General features: G+C 36.9%; 1 protein-coding gene across 2 annotated transcripts in view; it reads right to left on the bottom strand.

Moving 5' to 3' along the window:
- Positions 1-27,788, bottom strand: part of UTP20 (UTP20 small subunit processome component) — a 108,718-nt gene that overhangs the window by 27,301 nt on the left and 53,629 nt on the right. For both annotated transcript variants that reach the window (XM_006933978.4, XM_019835403.2), the window contains exons 27-40: positions 25,836-26,044; positions 19,521-19,664; positions 18,733-18,812; positions 13,765-13,982; positions 13,077-13,221; positions 11,771-11,858; positions 10,524-10,667; positions 10,274-10,324; positions 10,009-10,161; positions 7,760-7,915; positions 7,278-7,418; positions 6,474-6,611; positions 1,922-2,061; positions 1,589-1,671 (exon numbers count right to left, since the gene is read on the bottom strand). In XM_006933978.4, coding sequence (XP_006934040.1) covers positions 1,589-1,671; positions 1,922-2,061; positions 6,474-6,611; positions 7,278-7,418; positions 7,760-7,915; positions 10,009-10,161; positions 10,274-10,324; positions 10,524-10,667; positions 11,771-11,858; positions 13,077-13,221; positions 13,765-13,982; positions 18,733-18,812; positions 19,521-19,664; positions 25,836-26,044 — 1,890 coding nt within the window. The remainder of the gene's footprint in view (positions 1-1,588; positions 1,672-1,921; positions 2,062-6,473; positions 6,612-7,277; positions 7,419-7,759; positions 7,916-10,008; positions 10,162-10,273; positions 10,325-10,523; positions 10,668-11,770; positions 11,859-13,076; positions 13,222-13,764; positions 13,983-18,732; positions 18,813-19,520; positions 19,665-25,835; positions 26,045-27,788) is intronic.

Below are 27,788 nucleotides of genomic sequence, written 5' to 3'. Positions count from 1 at the left end.
TTGCAAGGTTGTTGTCACGATTCAATGAGATAAAGTCTATAATCACCCAAATATACATTTCTGATACGTCACAGACTTTCAAAAAAATGGTAGCCATTAGTCTTTATTTTATTTCCTGGCTGTGTAGCTTTGGGAAAGTTACTTTACATTTCTGAACTGTAACTTCTCATATCAAAAAATAATGGTGTAACTAACAACTAAGGTTCTTGTATGGTTTTTATGAGAACAAAGGAGATAATGTCTCGAAAGGCCCAGCTCATAGTACTCAATAAATGTTTTAAACTCTAGTCATATCTAAGAAAATAGACAGTTAAGCAGATTGTTTTAATTTTTAATGTTTTTATTGATGCAAAATTGCAAAATGCAGATTCAACTGCCTGAAGATAAACTGTTGAGAGACTTTAGTTTGATCAATGGTTTAAAGCATTAACGGTTTTAATTAACGGTTTAAAACACAAAAGGTTCCTACAAATTCAAGCCAGTCTTTGCTATTTATTAGTGTGGCTCTGTAATGATTTTACTGTGAATCAAAGAATTAGAAATTCTTGAGTAGGAAGGAATGCTGAAGTAGTGCAAACTAAGTGCCAAAATATTTCAATGTCTTTTAGCAAAAACAGCCTATTGGCCTATTTAAGTGTTCATCCTCTAACAGGTTAAGGAAATTTCTATTTGTTCCTTATTTGATATCATGACTAAATACTAAATCTAACCAAATGTTTCCCTTGTGCCTCTTTAGAGGACCACATGTTTTTTGCATGCTAATGTTAAATTCCATTAACTAATTATACCAACTTCATGAGTTAGTGGAAGCTTCCTTTTTATTAATCATCTGAAATAGCTGATGTAAGGTTGAAATTACCCATTCCTTCAATATTTGTATAACTAGCCTATAAAGCAATGTGAACCTGGTATTTTCATCAGGAGAAGGTTTATAACTACAGAGTCAATTTTTTAGTAGTTAGAGATACACCCAGATTTTCTATTTCTTTTAAAGCCAGCTTTTGTATTTTATTTTTCTAAGAGTTTGTATATCTCACTCAAGTATTCAAATTTTTAAGTTCAAAGATCATAATATTATTTTACCTTTTTAATTTGATTGGGACCTTTAAAAATTCTAAATGTTTATTATGCCTATGCCTTCTATTTTTACTGATCAATCTTGACAGAGGTTTGCCAACTTATAATCTTTTCATATACCTATTTTTAGCTTTGATGATCCTTTCTTATGGTATCTACTTTGTCTTATTAATTGTTGCTCTAATTTTTAATTCTTTTCTTATACTATCTTTGCATTCATTGCTTACTGTTCTTTCCATACATGCAGGTGGTAAAATTGGATTTCTATATAAATAATTGAAGCTCAGATTTTTTTTTACCCATATAATTTAGACTGGCCTTCTCTATTGTTAAAAAAAAGATTTTATACAAATACTCAAACCATTTGCTTTAACTTCCTCTTGACTCATTCACTGGTCACTGCTCTAAGTAGAAAAAGGTGATAAGTTGAATTTTGCCATCTTTAATTCATTAACATCAATTATCCAAGAATAGAGTGGAAATCTAGTTTAAGAAAGTTTTAAAAACTTACTTTCTTCATTCTGAATTTTTCTCATTTGTTCTTCAAGAGTTTTGTGGTCGAAGTGGAATGCTTCTAACACTATTACTAGCAAACTGTTGAAAAAAGAATGTACACACAAATGTCTGATTCATAACATCATTTGATGATTAAAGTGAAGGATTTAAAGACTTATCAACAGTAAAATTATTTTTACCAGTTTTAGGTATTTTTGAATTCAACAAATATTAGCATAACCTCATTAATACAAGGTAAAAGCAAACTAAGATTAGAGAGACCACTTCAGGAAATAATCCAAAATTTACATTTTAAAAACAAAGCAAAAATAAGCTTGACCATACATACCTGACACCCAACTTTTGATTGATCTGTCCTGTCTGTAAGACATGAATGAAATGTTTCAAGTAATATATATATGCTGACCAAGAGAGGTGTTTGCAAATAGCTCCAATAACTTCTGTGGCAGCAATGGTTATATTTTCATGCTGTAAAACAAATCAAGAGCATCAACATAGAATAAGTATTTGCTAATAAAATAAAGAGCTAACTTCGTACACTAAAAAGCTTAGACAGGGGCGCCTGGGTGGCTCAGTCGGTTAAGCATCTGACTTCGGCTCAGGTCATGATCTCACGGTTCATGAGTTCGAGCCCCGTGTTGGGTTCTGTGCTGACAGCTCAGAGCCTGGAGCCTGTTTCAGATTCTGTGTCTCCCTCTCTCTCTCTGACCCTCCCCCATTCATGCTCTGTCTCTTTCTGTCTCAAAAGTAAATAAACATTAAAAAAAAATTTTTTTTAATAAATAAATAAATAAATAAAAAGCTTAGACAGTAGGTGATTAGCAATTATAGAAGGGAAAGAATGCCCAAACTATATCCCACTCCCCCTAACAGCTCTAGGAAGACACTGTCAATTAAAGAAATGACACCATCTTTAATTAAAGGATATTAATCAGTTCATACTTTGTACTTTTTTTCCACTCAGACCTCCCTGATGGGTTAAAGCCTATAGACAGTGAATGAAGTAAATTCAGTGTGTAAAGTTAAACACTAAAGTTAACTTTAACGTACAGCTCAGCATTCAACAGTACAGATGCCCTGGAGACATTTCTTTCATGCCACCATAAAGAACAGGGACTGGTTTTACCCTGATACCTTAAACTAGAAAAATAGACAAAAATATATGAAATAGCAGTTTTCAGACTTTGGACATTGAACAGTGCAGTACAGTGCTAGCTGAGAGAAAGGCAACAAATGAAATGTGTCTTATAATTATCCTAATTTCACTGTGTGAAGAGAACTGTCAGGTCATAGCACAGGAGAAACCCAAAAAGGGCCCAGTGGTCTCCCTGAGGTAAGGAGGCAGAGAGAAGGCTGTGGCAGCCAGAGTCCAAAGGGCAAAGAATAGAGAGGAGAGAGCTACACAGAGAAGAAAGCTGCAGAAAATACCTCTCATGACAAGAAAAATCAACTAGTAGAAACAGACCCCAAAGTGACACAGATAATAGACTTAAGTAGACAAAGAAAGACAATTGATGAAATTACATTCCATAAGATCAAGAAGGGAAAGGAAAGCAGAAGCATGTTAAGGAGAGGTAAGATATAAAATTATAAGGCCCAAGCCAAAAATTCAGAAATAGAAAAGACAGTTCTGGAAGGAAAGACACACTGGATAGGATTCAAATCAGATTAGACTCTGAAGAAAAGATTAGTGAACTTGAAGACACAGCGATACAAATTTGAAACAAAAATGAAACAAGATGAAACCCTGGGTGGAGGGGGAGAAACTAATGAAAAAAAAAAAAAAAAAAAAAGCTTCAGGGAGTTTGGGCCAATTCTGAGTGGCCTAATACACACTGGAGTCTCCAAAGGCAAGAAGGAGACCCAAAAGTATCTTTGAAGAAATAATGGCAAAAAATTCCAAGTCTGAAGAACACTACAAATCAGTAGATCCAAAAAGCTCAACAAACCCCAAGCACAAGAAATATGAAGGAAACTACACTAAGGCACAGCATAATCAACTAGCTTAAAACCAGTGATATAGAGAAAATTTTCAAGGCAGCCCCTAAAAATAGATATATTACACTCAGAGGAAGAAAGATAAGAATGACTTCTTGTTGGAAAGGATATAAATCAGAAGACAATAGAGCAATTATCTTTAAAGAATAGAAAGAAAAAAAAACCCTGTCAATCTAGAATTCCACAACTTCCAGAAACATCATCTTTCAAAAGCAAAGATGAGAAAAGACATAAAAACTGAAAGAATTCATCACCAGTAGACCTTTATTATAAAAAATTTAAAGGAGGTCTTCCTGTCAGGAATAAAATGATATAGCAGTATATCTGGATCTACCCAAAGGAATAACTGGAAAATTATAAGTAATTGGAAGTAACCAGAAATTATAAATATGTAAGGAAATACAAAAGATCCTTCCTTATTTTGAAAGATCACTTTAAAAGATAATTGACTGTTTAAGGCAAAAATAACAATATATGTTTAAAACTAATGTATAGGTAGGGGCACCTGGGTGGCTCAGTCAGTTGAGTGTCTGACTCTTGGTTTCAGCTCAGGTCATGATCTCATGGTTCATGGGATTGAGCCCTGCCTGAGTCAGGCTCCATGATGACTGCACAGAGCCTGCTTGGGATTCTCTCTATCCCTCTTTCTCTGCTTCTCCCCTGGCTGTGCATGCTCTTGGACACATGCACTCTATTTCTCTATCAAAATACATAAACTGAAGAAAAAAAAAAAAAAAAAGGACACCAGAACTAATGTAGAGGTAAAACCTATAAATAGAGTTCAATGATAACTAATAAGCCAACAGAGATAAAATAAAATCGCTTAAAAAATCCAATTAATCCAATACAAGGGAAAAAAGAGAGGGACAAATGGAATATAAACAACATCAAAGATATAAATCCAACCATATTAATAATCATATTAAATGTAAATGGTCTAAAAAACGATTTTTCTTTTTTGAGAGAAAGCATGAACAGGGGAGGGGCAGAGGAAGAAGAGAGAACCCCAAGCAGGCTTCATACCGTCAGTGTGGAGCCTGATGCAGAGCTTGATCTCACCACTGTGAGATCATAACCGGAGACAAAAATCAAGAGTCGGATGCTTTACTGCACCATCTAGATGCCCCTGTCTAAAACCTATTAAAAGGCAGAGATTGTCAGATTTGATAAAACTGCCAAGACCAGTTATATGTTATCTACCAGAAACCAACTGTAAATACAAAATCACAAATATGTTTAAAAAAAAAATAGAACACTAAAAAGATATACCATATTGCGGTGCCTGGGTGGCTCAGCTGGTTAAGCATCTGACTCTTGATTTCAGCTCAGGTCGTGAGCTCATGGTTCATGGGACTGAACCCCCCATCCGGCTCTGCACTAACACTGTGGCAACTGTCTCTCCCTCTCTCTCTGCCCCTCCCCCACTCATGAGCAGTCTCTCCCTTAACATAAATAAACGTTTAAAGAGATATGTTAATATCAACCAAAACTAAATATAATTTATTTTTTTCATCTACACCTCTTTCCTATTTTACTACCATCAAACTATAAATTGGTTGTGCTTACTGGCTCTTCAAACCAGAATTTAGGGGGAGTATTCTTTTATTTACGTACGTAATTCTTTTGTTTTCTTTTTTTTTAATGTTTATTCATCTTTGAATGGTCGGGGGGAGGGACAGAGAGAGAGGGGGAGACACAGAATCTGAAGCAGGCTTCAGGCTCTGAGCCATCAGCATGGAGCCTGATGTGGGGCTCAAACCCACAAACCATGAGATCATGACCTGAGCTGAAGTCAGATGCTTAACCAACTGAGCCACCCAGGCACCCCTATGTAGGTAATTCTTTAAAAAAATTTTGAAACAATAGGGGAAACCTAAACTTGCACAAGACCATGTGATCAACACAGAATAAGTTCGACCAACAGCTCCTGATATCGCCTCAAATTGGACTTAAATTTCACTCTTTCATTAATCTGATCAATAAATATCATTTACCAGGGTCTTACAATGTGCCAGGCACTGTTTTTTTGGCACTGTGTAGTCTAACAGTGAAGACAGGCCTAAGTTCAAATACTGATTCTCATTCTGTATGTCTTTGAGAAAGATAAATACCTCACATATTCCCAGTTTACTTTCCTGTAATATACTGACAACAATCCCCCCATAGGGCTGAGCTGTGGTGAGGATGAAGTAAGACTATGTAAAGTACTTAAAATAGCTCCTGTAGCTGGTATAGTGTTAAAGAAAAGGTAGCTATTGTGTGACTTCATTTCTTGTAAGACATTTGGGAAAATACTGATTATTAATGGTATTTATCAGAATTAAATCCTATGATACAAAAATAAAAGTATGCTATGTTAGTAATGTGATCATTTCTAAGAGGGGAAATATTTTGTGGCTGGCCTTTGCGAGCTAATAATAACGAAAATAAAAATAATGCCTACCATTTATAGAACATTTACTGTGTGCCAAGTACCATTCTAAGGGCTTCAGAACTATTCTAAGCCTCTAATTATGGTGACAACATCAACATGGATGCCACCAACCCCATATGCATTTTGGAAAATTGTGTCACGGTATGGGTAGAGGTTTAATGGTTTCTTTTCTTTTTTTTTAATGTTTATTTTTAGAGAGAGAGAGAGAGAGAGAGACAGACAGACAGACAGACAGACAGACAGAGTGTGAGCAGGAGAGGGGCAGAGGGACAGGGAGACACAGAATCTGAAGCAGGCTCCAGGCTCTGAGCTGTCAGCACAGAGCCCAATGCGGGGCTCAAAGTCACAAACCATGAGACCATGACCTGAACCAAAGTTGGATGACACCTAACCGACTGAGCCACCCAGGTGCCCTGAGGTTTAATGTTTTCTAAATCTAATGTCCTACCTTGAGCATTTTCTCATCAAAAATTGGAGTCATGGCATAAGGCATGATGTAATTCTGGAGAGATTTAGAAGACAGCATAACTTTGCCTTCCATTAGCTGTTTTGCCAGTTTCTTCAAGGCTCTTGCTCTTCTGTGGATCTATGCGTTAGATAAAATAAGAATTAGTTACTGAATGAACTCACCTATGACCAGCTCTATTTCTGTATCATTTCTTTTTGAAGTTTATTTATTTATTTTGAGAGAGACAGAGACAGTGCAAGTGGGGGCAGGGCAGAGAGAGAGGGAGAGAGAGAGAATCCTAGGCAGGCTTCATGCTGCCAGCACTGAGCCTGACGTGGGGCTCAAACCCACGAAACTGTGAGATCATGACCTGAGCCAAAACCACAAGTTGGATGCTCAACTGACTGAGTCACTCAGGTGCCCCAGTATCATGTTCCTTTTGCATGAAGAGATTAAAGGAGTGAAGGGCAGTCCATGTGTTACATGAGCAACACCTATGCCTTGATTTGCTTCCAGAGATATAATCCATAGCATTTGTTTAACAATGGATCCTAAAGCAGTTAAACTTCTTAGCAAATGGCAGAGAAAGGTGACACTGTAATTGTGGTTTATGATACCATGAAAGAAAACAGACCCCAGGAAAATGATCATTTCCTGTGCTAATTTCATTGATGATCAAGAAGACCAAGAAATCAGAGGCTCAAAACTTTTTGGAAAATTAAAATATATCTTTTTAAATGAGACAGAACAGTTTGAAATACTTATAGGCAGGGAAAAAAAGAACTGAACAGAACTGTCTTCTACCTGAATGTGTTTCATATTCTCAAAGAAGTCCATTTCTGGATCATGGCAATCAGTAAGCTGTACCAACTCTTTAAATTCTGGTTGATTTGGAAAAGTTTGAATTAAACAGGAAAGCACTGTGGTATAATCCTGTTGAATATTCTGCAAATGCCAAATTGAGGGGAAAAAAATTTTTTTAAAGAATTTGTTTTCTAGAGGATACAAAGAAACACACAACAAAGCCATTACAATTTTTTTTCTTTTTTTTAAAGTAAAATATTCCCACTATAAACACAAACTGAAATCAGAAGTGATTGCTCTCCTTTCTATTCTCATTCTCCTGTTAAAAGTTTGGTATTTATGCAATCAAGTATTTTAATTAAATGTACTTATAAGACTGACTGCTTTTCAACAACAGTATAAGTAGGGAAAAACAAAACCAATACCAAAACTCACAGACAGTAGTATGTAAAAGACAAAAATACAATCGCAAACCCCAATACCTCTGTCTGGCTCTTCAATCCTTTCCTCAATTTCTCCAGGAGTGAACGATGAATGATTTCCCTGTATTCTTTCTCTGTGACGTTCAAGGCAGCTACCTTCTTGATGATACTCATCAGGCATATGCTGGCATTATCACTTAAAGACATGTCTCCTAACTGGAAACAGGAAAAAAGAAAAAACCCCAAATTATTCTGTGTAATATCTGTAATATGGAATATTATTTCCCAATGAAAGAGTTTACCCCTCAGTGAAAATGTTGCCACTCGTCTATGTAAAAATCATAAGGAAGAACCAAATGTAGTGTTGTGAGGAACATGCAGGCATACCTCAGAGATACTGTGAGTCTGGTTTCAGACCACCACAGCAAAGTGAAAATCACAATGAAGTAGGTGACATGAATATTAATGTTTCCCAGTGCATATAAAAGTTATGTTTACACTATGCTATGGTCTATTAAGTGTGCACTAGCATTATGTCTAAAAAAACAAGGTACATACCTTCATTAAAAAATATTTACCATGATCTGTATTTCAGAGAGTCAGAATCACTGATCACAGATCACCATGACAAACATAATAATAATGAAAAAGTTTGAAATAATGTGAGAATTAGCAAATGTGACACAAAGACACAAAGTAAGCAAATGCTATTGGAAAAATTGTGCTGACAGACTTGTTTGAAGCAGAGTTGCCACAAACCTTCAATTTGTAAAAAACAGTATCTGCAAAGCATGATAAAATGAGGCATGCCTGTAGTATATAACTTTAAAAAATCATGCTTACTGAGAAGTGTCACTCCCATTTGGAAAATATGATGAAATAGAGTTTTTGATTTGTTTTAATTCTCCAAACAAGCAAAATAAGCAGTTTTCAATATTCAGTGTCACATGATCACTGAGAATGACAAAGTTGGCTGGTATAATCCTGGTTAGTTGTGCTCCAGTTCCTGCTTCGAGCAATGTAGGCAGTGAATGTGGAGAAACTATTTCCAACTCAGCCAACCAAGCAGTGATTTGGAATCCTCTGTGTTGGAACTTGACATAATATATGAAGAATTATCTCCAAACAGATTACTTTTTCATATATTACATAATTGTTGATATCTGATGAATAACTGTAAAATGCCACAAAGATATTACTGATTACGTGGTCAACTATAAATCAAGGGTTCCATTTTCCTCATTCTGGGGCTTTAATTCAATTCAGCAACATGGCACTTAATTATAGTCCAAACCCTTTATAGTTCTCTATCAATAAAGGAGGGGCAGACTGTCAAATAATGACAGTAGTTACAAAACTTCAAAAAACTGAGATATAATTGAAATACTATAAAATTCACTTTTTTTAAAAAATGTCTATTTATTTTGAGAGAGAGAGAGTGTGAGCAGAGGAGGGACAGAGAGAGACACACACAGAGTCCGAAGCAGGTTCCAGGCTCTGAGCTGTCAGTACAGAGCACGATGCGGGGCTCAAACTCACAAACTGAGAGATCATGACCTAAGCTGAAGTCAGATGCTCAACCAACTGAGCCACCCAGGTACCCCTAAAGTTCACCCTTAAAAAAAAAATTATTTTAATGTTTATTTTTGAGAGACAGAATATGAGTGGGGGAGGGGCAGAGAGAGAGGGAGACACAGAATCTGAAGCAGGCTCCAGGCTCCAAGCCATCAGCACAGAGCCCGACGGTGGGGCTTGAACTCACAGACCATGAGATCATGACCCGAGCCGAAGTCAGATGCTTAAATGACTGAGCCACCCAGGCATCTCTAAAATTTACCCTTTTGTACACTTTAAGTCTTTTTGCAAATATATTCACCAGGTTGTTTCAACCATCACCACTATCTAACTTCAGAACATTTTTATTACTCTCAAAATAAACCCTGTGCCAATCTGAAGTCCTCCCTCTCCGTTCCCATTCCTCCCTCCCTCAGAAGCCCTTTGTAACCTAGCCACTAATTTACTTTCTGTCTTTATGAATTTCCCTATTTTAGAATAGGGAATTTTAGAATACACAGCTTTTGGATTTTTCAAAGTGTTTCCACATATATTATTTTATTCAAAGTACTTACCTTTTAAATCATGAGAATAACAATATGGTCTTCACCATATTGCAAAATATTGTGCAACTAAAAGAAATTTTACACAAAAGTCTTTGTCCTGCTCAAAACACAAATTAAGGAATTTGGTCATGCAGTTGTATTATCAAAACAATGAAAACCAATTCATAAACTTTTGCTATAAAAACCTACCTCCAGATTATAGAAACAATTATGCATGACTAGAATTAAGTAGTTAACATCCACAGTTTGCATCTCTTTAATACAAGAGGCGATTGTCTGGAATGCTGAGAAGCGAACATCAAAGTTGATATCATCAAGATGTCTTTGATCAAAGGCGTTAAGCTACAAGAAATGAAAACATTGAAACGTTGAAAACGTAGGTGAAAGTACATAAACCTTAAATAAACAAAAATGATAATACTTTTGAAGCAAAAGAGAAGACTTTCTCTCTTACCTTGACAACATCAGTAATGTATTTTAATCCACTCTCAAAATCAGAAAGAGTCTAAATGGAATGAAAAAAGTATGTTATTGCTGAATAAAATCTTAATTTTCCTGCCCTCCTCCCTTTAACTCCCTCCTTCCACTCAAATTTATAGGAAACATCATACTGGCACCAAGAAAGCTGTTAATATGTGTTACATGTCATAGTTATCTTTTTAAAAAGGGGTGGGTGGTTTGGGGTAAAAATTAGTATTACAGACCTGGAAAACTGTACAAAGCAACTGTCTTGACAATTTATTCTTAATAACTGAGAAGAGTTTTGCTAGAGGCTTGAGGAAGCTTGTAGGCTCCAGACAATGTTTTAAAAGGTTTTGTACTGTCACCAAAATATCAACCTCTGTATCCTTAAGAAGAAAAAGAAATCACATTTCGGTAATTTATAAAACTGATCAACTTGGCTTTAATATATTTCAGTCCAGAAAACATACAATTATGAATAAGAAGCAAAAGTAGTAATTGGAAAAGTTATTTCACAGTCTTTTAAAAGTTCTTAGCATTTTAACTTAACATAAAATCCACAACAACGTCCATGAACGGTTTCTTCCTTAATTCTAATAGAAAACACATATGGCTTTGGGACAGAATTTCCTCTACTGAGTCCAAAAAGAGCCAAGAAAAATGAGCTTGCTGAAAAAAAATACACATTTCTGGTTGTCTACAGATCTGTGGTTTTCCACACTGAATTACTATGCACTAAGAGATGTTCAGTGTAATGGCTTCGGCCTCATACCTGAGTTTGAGCATGGGAAGACTCTTTAACTTGGGATTGAACTAAGGTTTGAAAATCATATCAGAAAATTCTTAGCTATGCCTAATATTATTATAGTCTGACTTTTCATTCAGTCCTGCAACTGTGATCTATATTTAAGATTATACGATGTACTGGGGCGCCTGGGTGGCTCAGTTGGTTGAGTGACCAACTTCGGCTCAGGTCATGATATCACGGGTTGTGAGTTCAAGCCCCACGTCGGGCTCTGTGTTGACAGCTCGGAGCCTGGAGCCTGCTTCTGATTCTCTCTCTCCCTCTCTCTCTGCCCCTCCCCCACTCATGCTCTGTCTCTGTCTCAGAAATAAACACTAAAAAAAAAAAAAAATTAAAAAAAAAAAAAAGATTATACGATGTACTTTTTGGGTTCCAGATTCATTACTGGTCAAAGTCAGGGGGAAAAAAAAAAAGCCTTGAAATGGATTAGAAGCTAAAGAAAGGAAAATGAAGGGATTAATAACACTTTCTCTGTTATGACTGATGATGGCGTTTTCCACCTTCTTGTGCACCCTCATTCCTACTTCCATTCCAGTTTTTCTCCTCTATTTTTATTTTTGTATTTCTATATAAAGTCTCTTCACAAATACATCACAGAATCTAACCAAGGAAATTACTGCTCACAAATAAATCTAATAATAAAGTGTTGCTTCAGAGACAAAATAAAATCCTATGAATCTGTACCTGAGCAATATTGCCACGGTGGAGGAAAGGGAGGAGAAGTGTAATGAGCAGAGAACTTTGTTCTTTGTCTTTCATGAACTTGCTGATCCTAGAGATGGGGAAAAAAATGGATATGTAAGGAAGATCAACAATTTGAGAGTACTTCTCTAAGAAGGTCAACTTTTTGTAGAAAAACGTGACAGACACAGGTGGCTTTTATGTGTTCATCTATAAAAAGTTCAGGTGACTTATTTAGCAGTGTCTGCTCACTTCTCTCCAACTTCAGGCACCTTGCTACTATTCTATTTCTCTTGTAGCATCTGATTGTGTACATGATATCATGATCTGACCATCAGTAATTTCTTATTTTACAAAGAAATAACATTCTAAGTGCCAAGACTTGTAGAAGGCTTTCTGTACAGTTTTCACTTTAATTCCCAAAATAGCCTTCAATGTAGGAATTATTTTTAGCTCCATTTTGCCCAAAGAAAATGGGAGACTCAGAGAAACTGGTGTCACATTGCTAAGAAATGGTAGAGCAGGGCTTTCAAACCCGGGTCTTTCTGGTGCCTGATCTCTCTTCACCTTTTCACCACCACACAGCCTGTGATAAAATTCAATGAGTGTATTTTGTGTGGTTTCCCATTCTGCAAAACTTAGAAGTACAACAGTATAAATAAAACATTTCAAAGAAGTTCCTCAACGATTCTCTAATATATCATTTTTTGCTGTTGCTGAGGTTAACAGAAAAAATAAACTTTTCACAGCTAAGGCCTGGAATAATTTAGAGTTTAAAATAGAAACATTTTTTGTGCTCTGGTTTACCAACCTTGCTATAGAAATCACAATTACATATTATTAGGTCTACTGACAAAAAGAATCTTTAAAAATCCTTGCAAGATCTTCTTGACCCTTAGAAAACAAACAAAGCAACCACAGCCTGCTCTTTTAAGTTAACTATTTTTATCAATTAAACTAAAAAAAAAAAAGTATGTGATCTCATGTAACTCAAAATTCTTTTTTTTTCAAAATTCTAGTTGAACAAAATATGCAAAGGCTAAACAAGCAAATCTATTAGTCTACTTTAGAATTTTTAAGACTGTTTTCTTATAATAAAGGCAGATGCTTTACATAAAAGTTTTTTAATAAATATTCCAGAAAAGAAAAAGAGTTCCACATTAACTTAAAAATGGAGAGCATTTAAAATACTGAAAACCTTTTCAGCTTATTATCACATTTAAATAATTGAAAAACTGGACATAATTTAGCAGAAATTAAAACCACGGAGAGTAATGTTACCTTTTAAGGCCGTATATATATCACTTACTTTGACAGAATGCCAAGTTCCTTACTGACTTGTGCTCTGTTCTTTTTCTTTTTCACCTTTTCTGCACTTATTGTGGTTTTGCTGAGATACTGGAGAATTGCAGGTACATGAGGTAGAATTAATCTTCCTCCCATTGTGATAGACTCTGAAAAAAAGTGATGTTTTGATTTTAATAAATTATTCTCTTAAAGGATAATCGTACACTATCTTCATAATGACAGACAAGGAAACCACTCAATTATCTTATCTTCATAATGACAAGGAAACCACTCAATTATCATAAACATTTAGTAAATTTCAAATTTAAAGATGAAATAACTTTCTTCTTAGTCATAATAGCTGTATCATTAGCTAAATTTAAGTTTATATAAGAGACCCCTGAGGCTTTATCTAATTAACCCATTTTGGGAAGTAGTAAAAGAACTGTTCGTACAATATGATAGGAAGAATTCAGAAACAGGACAGTGGAAGTCATTTGATAATTTCCTGGTGGGCAGTTGAGCTTTCTGGAGCATAAATAATCTGAATTGCTATGACTGCAAAGAAAATTCAGTTTATGTAAGTTGGTATTAATTTCTACAGAAAAGAAACTCTTTTAATAATGTAAGTAATTAAAAGAGCCAAATTGTATGGACTTTTTCCTTTGTGAGGGCACAAATGCTAGCTTTGCTTTGTACAGCACACGTACCATCTGTCCTTTCGGTGTATTCGCATCCAGTCACCGGCAAGCTCGAAAGTGTTTCTGTGGGTTCAAAATCTGGAAGGTTAAGAAGGTCATCAGCTATATCCATCACAATAGAGGCTGTGGCTTCAGAGAGATTCTTCGCTGACAGAATTGCAAAGACGTTGGTCAGGATATCACACTCAGGGTGCCCAGGTTTCTGTTTAGCCAGCAAAGGGAAATACCTGCAAGGAGAAACATTGAAATAGTCATCTTATTTCTCAATGTTCATTTATGAAAACAAGTTCAATATGAATTTTCATATTGAGTTTAAATACATATGTGAAGGAACATTAGTAAGATTACTCAAAAGGGAAATTATTTTAAAATCTATAATATGATGGGTAATGGTAGGCACCTCACCAACATTACATTAGACAATTTATCTACATGTCTCATTTAATCCTCATAACATCTCTATCATGCGGTAACACGGTCCCCACATTACAGGTAAAAAACAAAAACAAACAAAAAAAACCCTGAGACTTGTCTAAAGCCACTGTGCTTAATGGTGTAGAGCTGAGATCTGAACCACAGTCTAACTCCAAAGTCTAAGCCTTTTCTACAAGAAATGTATTGAAGACAAGCTATTTTTCAATTTAAAGCCTTCTAGAGTGTGAATGTTTATAAAACATAAAAACCAACCAATGTTTATAAAACATAAAACATAAAAAAAACATAAAGACTACAGCATGGAAATTAAGAGTACAGACCAAACAAGAATTTGCTGTATCGGGATATGCAACATTTAGAGATTAGGATCATTTTCGGGTGGAGGTGGATGAATCCATCCCCAATTATGAAACCTCGCACAAAGGATAAGAGCATCCCACCTAGAGGAAACACACCAACAAGGGTAGAGAACACAAAGGCTTTCCAGCCAATGGCAAACCAGAAATTGTTTTACATCAGGGATGTAGTCCTAACAATCAGCAGGAAGGTAAAACCAAAAATATGCAGACAGTTTGGTTTTACCAATTAATCATCATTGGAAGAAGAGCTCAAGCACTTTTAATGTACTTAGTACTAACAAACTGAAGAAAGGCTCTAAGAGGCTGTATCCATACAACTTTGTCTAACAGATACTAGGCATAGTATGTGCAGGCACCAAGCAGGATACTTTACACATTATCACCTCTATTATCCATGAGGTAGGTACTGTTATTATTTCCATCCTATAGGTGGTGACACTGTGGCTCAGAGAGGCCAACTCTGTCAAAGAACACACAGTCGTGCTAGGATCTGAAGCTAGGTCTGTGTGGTTTTGGAGACTGTTCTCTTGACCACTACTCTATGATGTCTTAACATTTTTTTTAAGCACAAAAGGTGAAAAAACTGCTTTCAATTGCTGGCAAGGTCTTCGCAAGAACCCATTCAAATCCAAAACAACTTGTAAATGACCAAACTGCGTTTCTTGAACGGCAATGTAACAGTGTACTGGGCATGCTCCATGCTTAATAATAGGGCTCTGTCAGAAATTTCAGCCACTCTTTCAATATGTAACGAGTATCAAAGAACCATGGATCATGAGGGGTAGTAACAATAATAATGTGACATGTTCTCTACCCTCAGGGAGCTTTAAGTAGGTCAACTATTAAGAGAGGAGGGTAAAAAAAGGCAGCATGTGATCACAGGCCCAGGAGAGGAAAGCTCAGAAGAGGAAGAGATGGAGTCACGTGGGGTTCATGGCGGTCAGAACCAGAGCAGCTATTAGCGAGGGTGGCCAGGGACAGTCCCAGTTTATTTTGGTTGTTTGGCTTAATTATTTATAGCATCTCTCTTCACCCTCAGGAATATGGTTGGGCTTATATGACCTCTCTAGTTAATGAGTAAGTTTCTGTTGTTTCGAGTTCACTTAATTTCTGAGACAATTTAACCTTAATTGTAACCTTAAAGATACCGGCTATAGTTCAGCTCTACCTGCATCTGTCTAAACACAAAGCAAAATAAAATGCTGGACTTCACTGCAGATGAAAACCTGCTTAAATGTCTAACTGACACTATGTAAACTGTAACCACACTTTGAAATAATTTTTAACTGAAAAGTAACATTTCTATCAGCTGGTTCTGAAATACTAAAAAAAAAATTTTTTTCTTAAATGTTTATTTATTTTTGAGACAGACAGAGACAGAATGCGAGTGTGTTGGGGAGAGAGAAAGGGAAGCACAGAATCCGAAGCAGGCTCCAGGCTCCGAGCTGTCAGCACAGAGCCTGACACGGGGCTCAAACCCACAAACCATGAGATCATCACCTGAGCTGAAGTCGGATGCTCAACTGACTGAGCCACCCAGGCGCCCCAGAAATACTCATTTTTTAATTCTTCCACACACAGAAACAAATGCGTATCTATTGCCAGGGAGATTTCAAGGGAAGTCAGTCCTTCTAAAGATTTCTTTCAGGTTAAGTGTTACATACAAAAAAAGCCATGTTACTCAGTGACTTCTATTTTTCTCCAACCCACAGTGGGAGAAACTGCAGAACACAGGATGAAGTGGCATCCAGTGATGTGGATCTATACCTTAAGAAAGGACCCAACTAATATAAAAGGCGGTCACCATCACCAAGTCTTAGATGAAAAGTCCTTCACGGTTCATTTGCATAAAAATTACACAACTATAAGACATTTCTCAAGTATGCCTATGAAAGGCTGCTTATAAAGGCCCAGTTATAAGACAAGACATGAAACTGTTTTCTTAAACTGGGAAATAAATGAAAAGAGTCTTTACTACCAGTAAAATATTTTAAACAGGTTTTCCTGAGGAAGACAGTGTCAAGGTCTTTGGTTTGTTTTTGATGACTATTTAATAACATGGGGAAAAGTTCCTGATATCATGGTACATGAAAAAAGATAAAATCAAAAGCTAGTTATATAGTAGGATACCAATTTTGTAAAAACTGATGCCAAGATTCTAATATCACACAATCAATTATGATTTTTTTTTTTTTAATTCTACCTTTCATTATTCAAAACAGATCAGGGCAAACTCAAGTCTATTTCTATCACTGAGATAAACAACATAGATTTCTACACTCCTCAGGAAATATGCATTTGGTCTGTGACACAAGCCTCTGTAGATGAAGGTCCTGTAAATGGCTCATGATGTCCTCAAAACAATGTTGACTTATGTTCGGGAGGGCTGTATGTATACTTAGATGTAGTTCTTTTTTTTTTTTTTTTTCAACGTTTTTTATTTATTTTTGGGACAGAGAGAGACAGAGCATGAACGGGGGAGGGGCAGAGAGAGAGGGAGACACAGAATCGGAAACAGGCTCCAGGCTCTGAGCCATCAGCCCAGAGCCTGACGCGGGGCTCGAACTCACGGACCGCGAGATCGTGACCTGGCTGAAGTCGGACGCTTAACCGACTGCGCCACCCAGGCGCCCCTAGATGTAGTTCTATAAAGAACAGAGGACATCTAGAAAATGTAAAAAGCCTATGGAATTTTTTTTATTTTAAGTAGGAACTGGGAAAAAGACAAAGAATGCAAATTACAAATCAGCTTTTATTTTTAAGCAAACATGCAAAAAGTAGCCAGGTTTATATGCTGGTATAACTACAGATATCCCCGGCTTTTCAAAAGTTCATGTTATGCCACTTGGCTTTTATGAAAAAAGGCGAAACGCAAAAATAGCTTTCACCATTTGTTGTGCAGTAAGTCATTATGGAGGCAGCACGCACCCTGAGCAGTGAGAGTGGCCCTGCCAGGCTTCTTCCCTGGCAACCACACTCAGCATCTCAGCATCAAGGTGCCAGAGCTGTGAACTGCGTCTGTGAACATCTGTGCTTTGTCTTGATTTATTCTGTGCATCCCTTAGCAAGATGTGACCTAAGGTATCAGAGAAGCCTATGAGAGGTTATTTTTTGGATCTAGGAATGCTACAAATGTTTTCCGTGTAAATAAATAGTAATCACTTCTTTGCTTTATGCCATTTTGGCTTAAGAAAGGTTTCATAGAAATGCTCTACTTTCAGATAGCTGGAGAAACCTGTATCTGCCATGTTTCACATTCTGTTTTTCCCTTTCCCAGGCCAAATCAAACTACTGAAACAATTACAACACACCAGAAGAACATCCCTATTGATTCCAATACTTTTAATTTCTAAGTTTTAATGGAACTGCAAAACTAGCAAAAATGCATAACTTTTGCTATAATTATGCTCTACAACTTAAATTGCAAAATGTTATTTTACCTATATTCCCCTTTGTTAAAAATTACAAATGAACGCTCCAAAGATATATCATAAAAAGTATCTCTTGCCTGCTCCCAGGCACCAAAACTTCCACATGCTACAATAACATTAACAGTTTCCCATGTATCCTTCTAGACATTTTCTTTTTCTTTCTTTTCTTTTTCTTCCTTCCTTTTTTTTCTTTCTTCCTTCCTCCCTTCCTTTCTTCCTTCCTCTTTCTTTCTCCCTTCCTTCCTCTTCCTTCCTTCCTTTCTGTTTCTTTCCTTCCTTTTGTTCTTTCTTTCAAGTTTTTATTTATTTTTGAGAGAGACACACACACAGAGCAGTGAGCAGGGGAGGGGCAGAGAGAGGGAGAGAGAGAGAATCCTAAGCAGGGCCTGAGCAGTAAGCATACAGCTGGACACAGGGCCTAATCCCACAAAGCATGAGATCATAACCTGAGCCAAAATCAAGAGTCTGACGCTTAACTGGCGGAGCCACCCAGGCACCTCTCCTTCTAGACATTTTCTACTTCGTTTTATATATATACACATGCAGTTATTTTTCTTGGATTATATTGTTCAGCAACTTGTATTTTTCTTTAAACTATGTATTTTGAAATTCAGCCACCTTATTCTCTTTAACCACACCTGTTGTATTTCATTGTATGGAAAGACCATAAATAATATTAATTCCCTTGACTCATTTTGACTAGATTGGTCTAAAACACTGTCCTTTTTAAAGGCAGGGAGGAAGGGTCATACCTTGCATTTCTGCTCCAGATACTAATTAGTTTCAGCAGAGGAGTGGGAGAATACTGACTCTCAGATCCAAGCCTTCCGATCTAGGATGCAAAATGAACAGAATACAAAATAAAATCACATACAGAATTGTGGACAAAAATAACTAAAAAGCAGAACAAGTACAGAAACCACACCCAAGGATAAAGAGCCAAGGGACAGAGATTAACATTTAAAGGACAGATGAAAGAAAAAAAACAAAGGAATCCAAAATATCTACACAGGGAAGATGGCAAAGGCAGTGCAAGGAAGGGCTAGACACTTGAAAGGAATGACGTCCTTTAGGTTTCATTTGGGTAGAAATAACAGAACTCAAGCAGCTAGAAATCTTTCCTAAAATCAAGTCTCCTCTATAGTCTTTTTAGTTACAGTTATACCAGGTATCGTCACAAAGTGGTTACAAACAAGGAAATGTGTAACAAAAACACTTGTGCATTTTCTCTTGTATTTGTCAAAATTCAAAGGCACATCACTGAGGTGATACAACGGTTATATTCCATTTGCTTGAGAGACACGTCATATTCAAATTAACCTTAAGTATAAATGTCATGGGATTAAGAAACCAGCTCTTGAGCTTTAGGTGGCAGTGGAGGCAAAGAAAAGTGCTCTGAAGCTCCAGAAACAAAGGAAGACTTAGTGTAAAAGAAAAGACCAGGAAAGGCATTCATGTCTGCGTGTAGACTAAGCTGGTTAAAGTAAAAACAAGGGAAGAAGCAGAAGATATCCAGGCAGAATGTAATACTCATGTTTACCTGGGGCCAAACCGCACCATGAAATACAGCATCAATTTCTTCTGTTCTGAATTGGTAAGACTCCCAATCCAAAAAGATGTCAGTTACCATTTTGATTCCAAGACGTCTTAAATTTTTCAGCGGGTTAATAAACCTGAGCTGTATCTGTAAAAGAAAGATCTTCTCTTAAAAAAACAAAAAACAAAAAACAAAAAAAAACGTATTTCAGGGCACCTGTGTGGCTCAGTTGATTAAGCGTCCGACTTCGGCTCAGGTCATGATCTCCTGGTTCGTGAGTTCGAGCCCTGCATCGGGCTCTGTGCGGACATCTGAAAATCTGGAGCCCACTTCAGATTCCGTGTCTCCATCTCTCTGTCCCTCTCCCACTCGTAATCTGTCTCTCTCTCAAAAATAAATAAACATTAAAAAAATTAAAAAAAAAAAAAAACTATTTCCTTTTTATCCTTGATTCCTCAGGGAAGCACTCTTGCTCAGATGGCTACGAATCAAACTGGAAATCCTGTTAGTAAGTCTATTGACTGTGGCTCTGATTCATATGGAAATGTCAACTGAGTATATCATATTGCTTTTTTCATTGAACAAGATGGGTAAACAGAGACTTAAAGTCAAATGGTGAGGTGTGCTCCATTATCACTGCCTAGTAAAATCATGTTAAAGTGTCCTTAAGGGGGAAAAAAAAAAACCACAAATGGAACAGCTGTTTTGTGTCCTGCATTGTTTTCTTTCTTTATCCCAGTAATTGTCTCAAATAAAATCCTGATTTCTTCCTATGAACAGAACATTCTAAACAAAAGTTTTTTTGCCATCACAATGTCTTAGATTAGGGGGAAAAATAAATCTTTGTTTCAAATGAAAGTCACTTTCTTTTTTTGTTTTCATAACTTATTTTTTTTTACTTTTTCTGAAACTAGGAGTTTTCAATTATTCTTGTTAAAAAATTAGTCTAGGGAACTAAAGAATGTATGGTCTATATAGTGGAATACTTCATACAGTATAAGAGAATAAGGTGATTAAATTGAGGCATGGGATGATCTGAAAATATACAGTTCAAAGAAAAATACGGGAAAAAAATCAAAATTTGTCTTTAGAGGCACAGAGGCTAGAGTGGGTGGATGTTTGAATTAAGAGCAAACTTCTTTCATAACAGATACTGCTACTCCTAGCGGCATCTCCTTCCTGATGAGTTACAAAATCACAATTATGTGGCCAGTTTGTTCAGGCTCAGAGTAGAATAATTTATTGAGACCCCACCAATGAGTCCAATGGCATGACAGCCATAGTTCTGACCTCAGCTTAAAATCTCACTAAAGGAAAACATATTAAATTATGTGACAGACTGAAAACGCTGAAGACAGCCAATAGGGGAGGAATTACAAATTTGAAAAGGGAAATAAATGCTTCATGTGAGAGGCAGAATTTCTAGTGGATCTTGAAGGATGAAAAGGTTTAGGCCAAGCAGAGAGATAAAAGCCTAGAAAGTTTTCTCCCAAGCACAGAATGTTATTAAAAATCAAACAAATGGGGTAAGGTGCACCCTCTAATTGTTTTTTCCATTTCATTAACATACTGTGAGCCCTGGATATATAGTGGCAACTTATTTTTACAAGGGACCTTTATTATCTATTTTTATCGAAATCTATCGACCTTTTTATCGAAATCTAAAAACCACCCTGAAAAAAATTTTTAATATAATTTACTGTCAAATGGGCTTACATACATCACCCAGTGCTCATCCCAACAAGTGCCCTCCTCAATGCCCATCACTCATTTTCCCCTCTCCCCAACCTTCCAGTTTGTTCTCTGTATAAGAGTCTCTTATGGTTTGCTTCCCTCAGTTTGTTCTCTGTATAAGAGTCTCTTATGGTTTGCTTCCCTCCCCCTCTGTAACTATTTTTTTCCCCTTCCCTTCCTCCATGGTCTTCTGTTAAGTTTCTCAAGATCTACATATGAGTGAAAACATATGATACCTGTCTTTCTCTGACTTATTTCACTTAGCATAATACGTTCCAGTTCCATCCACGTTGCTGCAAATGGCATGATTTCATTCTTTCTCATTGCCAAGTAGTATTCCATTGTATGTATAAACCACATCCTCTTTATCCATTCTCAATTGATGGGCATTTAGGCTCTTTCCATGATTTGGCTACTGTTCAAAGTGCTGCTATAAACATTGGGTACAAATGCCTCTATGCATCAGCACTCCTGTATCCCTTGGGTAAATTCCTAGCAGTGGTATTGCTGGGTCATAGGGCAGATCTATTTTTAATTTTCTGAGGAACCTCCACACTGTTTTCCAGAGTGGCTGCACCAGTTTGCATTCCCACCAACAGTGCAAGAGGGTTCCCATTTCTCCACATCCTCGCCAGTGTCTAGTTTCCTGATTTGCTCATTTTAGCCACTCTGACTAGTGTGAGGAAAACCACTCTGAAATTTGTGAAGACAACACAATACCCTAATATAATGAATTTCATCAAGCTTTATGGCCATGATATTATGAAGAAAAGTAATGGGGGGGGGTTACTTGTGATGAAAATTGGATATTCTGATCAAAAGAAGTATTTGAATCTAAAACACATTGTAAATTCAAGTGAATGGGAGCAACAATGTCATTACTTCACCATGCAAATTGGAGGAATCATCATATTTCACATACCGCCCAGGTTTCTACCATCTACTTGTGGCTAATTATCTCTTTATACGAATTACGACAGGAAATAACAGGCAAGCACAAGGTGATACAGTTACAGGTCATTCTGCTTTGCTTCAGTTCTGCGGGCAATATTTTCAATATGAGGTCTATCATGTTTGCTAAAAGATAAAAACTATTACCTACATTTGAAACAATATGGTATCATGATCCCCTGGAGAAAATAAGAAACTAACCTTAGCAAATATGATGTCAAATCAGACACCCCCACCTTTTCCCTCTTCCCACCAGGCACCCTCCACATCGGGTAGGATCTACACATTCCACTCACTTGGTTTCTACAGTGTCAGCTTCCCAATTTACTCAATAATTTAGTAAACTTGAGAAAAGCCCTAAAAGCGAGCAATTGTAGACTTTTGCTCCGAGAGGAACAGCCAATATGACTGAGTTCATGTACACTTAAAAGTTACTACATTGTTCAAATATTCCAAAATAAATCAAACCACAACAACCCTCATGATATATACTTCAGTGTCAGTCAATGTTTTAAAGGAGCTAAAAGACACACACACACACAAATAAAATTAAAAATAAAAATAAATAAATGTGTAACTTAGTTCAAATACACAAATGTAGAAGTTTAACTCACTTAAGCAGTATTACTGTGTAATAATTCATTACAGTACTTCAAGGAATTCTTTGAACTTGTCCAAGAACCTTAAAAAAAAAAGTTCCAATAGCACCTCACTAACTAATGATCTATGAAATTGCATAATTGGTCTTTGGAGTTACTAACTGTTGACTCAAGAGTAAGGCTGCATTACTGAATAACTGCTTCTAAGTTAACCAAGAAGTCAGACAACTTATACAGAGTTTATAAAACCTTTAACCTTTCACGATTTAATATATCCATGTGTAGACAAAGTCACTATCACTCACTATAAGGCACAAATGAAAATTCACACAGAAGTCTTCGTATGGCTCTGATGCTCTCAAATAACACAGAGAAAGAATTTTTCCAAGACCTCTTTTCAGCTTTCACTGTTGCTCCCCCCCCCCCCCCCCCAGCCTCTTTTCCACAAAGCAATCAAAGTGAGATTTTAAAAACATCAAACAGACCTCATCACTCCCTGGCTTCAAACCTCTTCGAGGTTTCCCAATACAGTTAGGAGTAAATCCAGCTCACAGCCCAAGAGGCCCTACCTAGCTCTCAACGTTACCTTACACGAGTCCTGTTGCTCCTGTGCCCTTGTGTCTCTTAGAATGTGCCAAGGCTGTTCTACCTCAGGGACTACCGGTCATTTTATCTGCCTGAAATGTTCTTCCCACAGCTGGGGAGACACGAGTTCAAATTATCACCTCCTTAGAGAAGACACTGACCACCTTAATAAAAGCAGCACCATCCACTCCCTGTTTGTCACTTCCTATCACATCCCCTCATTTTATTTAAAAATTTTCACATCTTCATGTCCCTCAACATGCTCATGTTTTCCTCTACTTTTGTGAATATATGGAGTGTATTCCTTTCTAACAGCTATTTTAAGTTTTTGGCTATTTCCATCATCTGTACCATTGCTCGTGCTGCTTCTATTGACTGTTTTTTTCCTTATTATGAATACAATTTTCTTACTTCTTGGCATGCCTGGTAAAACTTGACTGGATGTCAGACACTGTGAATTTTATTTTCATTTAAATCATTTGAAAACTTTTGCATTTTATTCTCAGAAGCAGTTAATGTACTTGGGAAGTTGGATCTTTGTGAGCTTTGGTAGGTGTTGCCAGGGCAGCCTTTATTCCAGAGTTAATCTAGTTCCAACACCGAGGCAAGGCCCTGCCTAGGACTCTTCCTGGTGCCTTGGGTATTATGAGCTTTCTGCCCTGGCTATTGGGAACTTGAGCTGCTCCTAACCTTGTGTTAGTCGGAGGTCTGTTCTCTGCCTGCTCGCAGTTTTTCTGCATCTGTTCAAGATGGATCAACAAGGACTAGGTTTGGCCTTCCTTCTCAAGCAACTGAAAAACTGAACATATGAAACATTCATATGAACATATGAAATTATGGTTTTTCAGATACTAGACAGCAGGCAGTAAAGGACAGTAAGCCCTGGGAGAGGGGGGCAACAGAGGAAGTGAGTCCTACACATTCCCCGGTTTCCTGCTTGGAGTTCCAGGATTTAGTGTGAGAAGGCAGAGCCCAGGCACAGCAGCAAGAATTTGCAGGCAGAGTGCTGGGGAGGAGAGAGCTCCACAGAGAATGACTCACAGATCTGCAGAGGGTCTCATTTATTTCCCTCTGGGGACTCCCCACCAACCGACATTATTATAATTATTTATTGATTCTCTTTCTCCCCATGACACTGAGTCCTTACCTGTCTCATTCCCTACCTAGAATTATGTCTGATAGATAGCAGGTAGGTGTGAAATAAGTATTTATTGAATAAATGAATGGACAGGAAGCTTTGTTTGCTTTGTTCACTGTTCCATCTCCAGTGCTCAGAATGGTGCTTGTCACCCAAAAGGGGCTCAATTAATATTTGTGGCAGGAATGAATGAAAGAGTAAAGAAAACAAAATGATGCCTAACAAAATATAAGGTGTGTTCTAAATCCCTGGAGCTCGGCAATTGAGAATTTCATTACTAAAGCAGATTTGTATCCACACATAGCCCAAAAAACAGCGTCAAATTTTGGTTGTCAATTGTCAGTGATCATGACCATATCTGAGAGACAGTTCACCATGCATATCCATAAATCAAATGAATGAAACAGATTTTTAACCCAGTTAAAACTGTGCCTGTTTACCATTAATGGAGAATCAACAGAAATGGGAATCTAGATCTGCACTTCAAGTCTCATTTTCTCTAAGAAGCCTTCAGTCCATAAAGACATAGGATTCTCTCGACTTCCCAGAGAGTATACTTATGCCCGTATACTTGTTTCAACAGAACATAAACATATTGTCTTTAATACAATTCAGAAAATATTTACTGCCTTGTGAAGCCTCTGGCATTGAGCTAGCCGCCTGGTCTTGCTGCTGATCTTTATTCAAAACATTGTACTCCTAGTAGGCAAGCATTTACTTATAAAAGACCTCTCGGCAATTCTTACCTCAAAATAACAAGGATGATGCTAACAGTATTCTGTTCATTCTCCAACTACTCTGGACAAATGAGAGTTGAAAGATGTCCTATACCTCTAGGCTCTTGAAATTAAAATGTGAGAAACATCAGCTCAACTATCCCTGACTTTAGTTTTTCAGATGTATATAGAACTAATTCACACTCTATTTGTAAACCTCTTTTTAAAATATACAAGTGACATACAGCTGACCCTTGAATAATGCAAGGGTTAGGGGTGTTGATCCCTTGCGCAGTCACAAGTCTATGTGTAACTCCCCCAAAACTTTACTAATAGCTTACTGTTGATTGAAAGCCTTGCCAATACCATAAACAGTCAATTAACATATACTTTGTATATGTATTATAATTTGTAATTCTGTATTATTACTTTATAATAAAGTCAGCTAGAGAAAAGGTTATTAAGAAGATCATTAGGTACATTTACAGTACTGCACTGTATTTATCAGAAAAAAAAATCCCATTTGCAAGTGGACCCACACAGTTCAAACCCACATAATTCATCCAGGAAGAAAAACATCTACAGTGAATCTCACCTTTTCTCGTTGGTCAAGGACGTGTGAGACTGTTGCTGTCATGCACAACAGTATCTGCAAAATCTTTGGTAAGTAGGCACTGATCAGATGACTAATGTTCTTCAATACTATTTCAAGGCTATTTAAGATACCATGCTGACGACCTAAAGGAAGAACTTTAGACAAATCCAAATCTTCTACTGACTGAATGACTGCAGAATGGCATTCTCCTAGTGCAAGAGATATCAAGTAAAAGGAAATGTTAGTTACTCTCCAATTACAGCTTCATTTCAATTTCCCTCAATGATACAGTATGATCATGTAGATGATAATGTACTTTCCTAACATATTTTCTCCTGATTCTCTTACCAAATATTCAATGAGCTAGGCATGGCAGATTTTAGTATTATCACTTTATAGATGAGGAAACTCAGAATAAAAGAGAGAAACCTGTGCCAGAACTAAGTCTCTAACCCACTTCTCATCCTACTTAGACTATTCCTCAAAACCCGAGTTACAATGTCTTCATTCCCCCTCGCAATTTTCCATACACTTTCCTCACTCTCAGCTTTCACTGTCTATGTTGATTTGAGCAGTTTCACAGAAAATGTCCCACTAATTAGAAGTTTCTTAAATGCTGAGAATCAAATGTTTCCTCTTGTAGTCCTTAGTGAATAAATAAAACAAAATTCTTTATAAACAGGCACCAAAATTGATTTCATAATTTACTTAAAAGACTTGAATTGTTACCGCTTGAGCTTTATACTTCAAACCAACTGCCATGAAATCACAGGCTTGCTAATTCATACACCTAAATGGTACACCTGTTAAGAGTACCATTTATAGCTACCCTCTTACAATGGAGGCTGTTTCACTGAACAAAAGCCTTTCTATTCTTTTGCAGGGCAATATACGGAATGAAAACATTTTAACAGCTGAATCCATTATCATAGAAAAATACAGAACTTAATGTAACACATTACCCTATAAATAAATATCTATGTTTGCCTAAAGCAAAGCAATTATGGGACTACAGCAGAGGTTCTGCAGTCAGAAAGAGCTATCATTTTCTCCCTCCCTCCCTCCCCCTTCCTTCCTTCCTCCCTCCCTTTCTTTCCTTCTCTCTCTTTATCTCTCTCTTTCTCTCTCCTATTTTTGGGGCACCTGAGTGGTTCAGTGGTTGAGCTTCCAACTCTTGATTTCAGCTTAGGTCATTCACCTCACAGTTGGTGAGATCGAGCCCCGATGCTAGGCTCTGTGCTGTTACCTTGGAGCCTGCTTGGGATTCTCTCTCTCTCCCTCTCTCTGCCCCTACCCAGCTTGGAGCCTGCTTGGGATTCTCTCTCTCTCCCTCTCTCTGCCCCTACCCAGCTTGGATGCTCGCTCGCTCTCAAAATAAATAAACTTAAAAAAAAAAAACAAAAAACAGAAACAAAAACAAAACTACCATTTTCTACCTGAGTGGCTATAAGCAAAATACTACACTAAGTCTCAGTTTCCTCATTTGTAAAATGGGACCAGTCAAGTAATGATACCTCATGTGGTTATTTTAAGGATCAACTGAATTGTATGTAAAGGGATCTGCCATAATGTCTGGCATGGAGTATGCACTCAATAATGTTAGCTATTATTATTATTAATAATTACTAACATTGCACACCAAAAACCACACAGCATTTCAACTCATTTTTATATACTTATTACATTCACTGCACTTAGACGGTGAGGTTGAGAGCAGAGATTATTGAAAAGTGTCCAGGGTATAGGAGGTATTCAATTAATCACTACTCAATAGATGAATGACTTAGTGAATGACTAAATACCAAGACAACTGAAATTAATTCATCAGCATGCTCTAAGTTTCTAAGGAGAAACCTATTCATTGTGTATGCGTAAGTAACCATTTTTCAAATGGCCTAAATGCACAACAATCAAAATACATTATCTTCTTCCTTCCTTCCTTCCTTCCTTCCT

This window comes from Felis catus, chromosome B4 (assembly GCF_018350175.1).
Source record: "Felis catus isolate Fca126 chromosome B4, F.catus_Fca126_mat1.0, whole genome shotgun sequence".
NCBI lineage: Eukaryota > Metazoa > Chordata > Mammalia > Carnivora > Felidae > Felis > Felis catus.
This window is presented reverse-complemented; position numbering and strand designations above follow the sequence as displayed.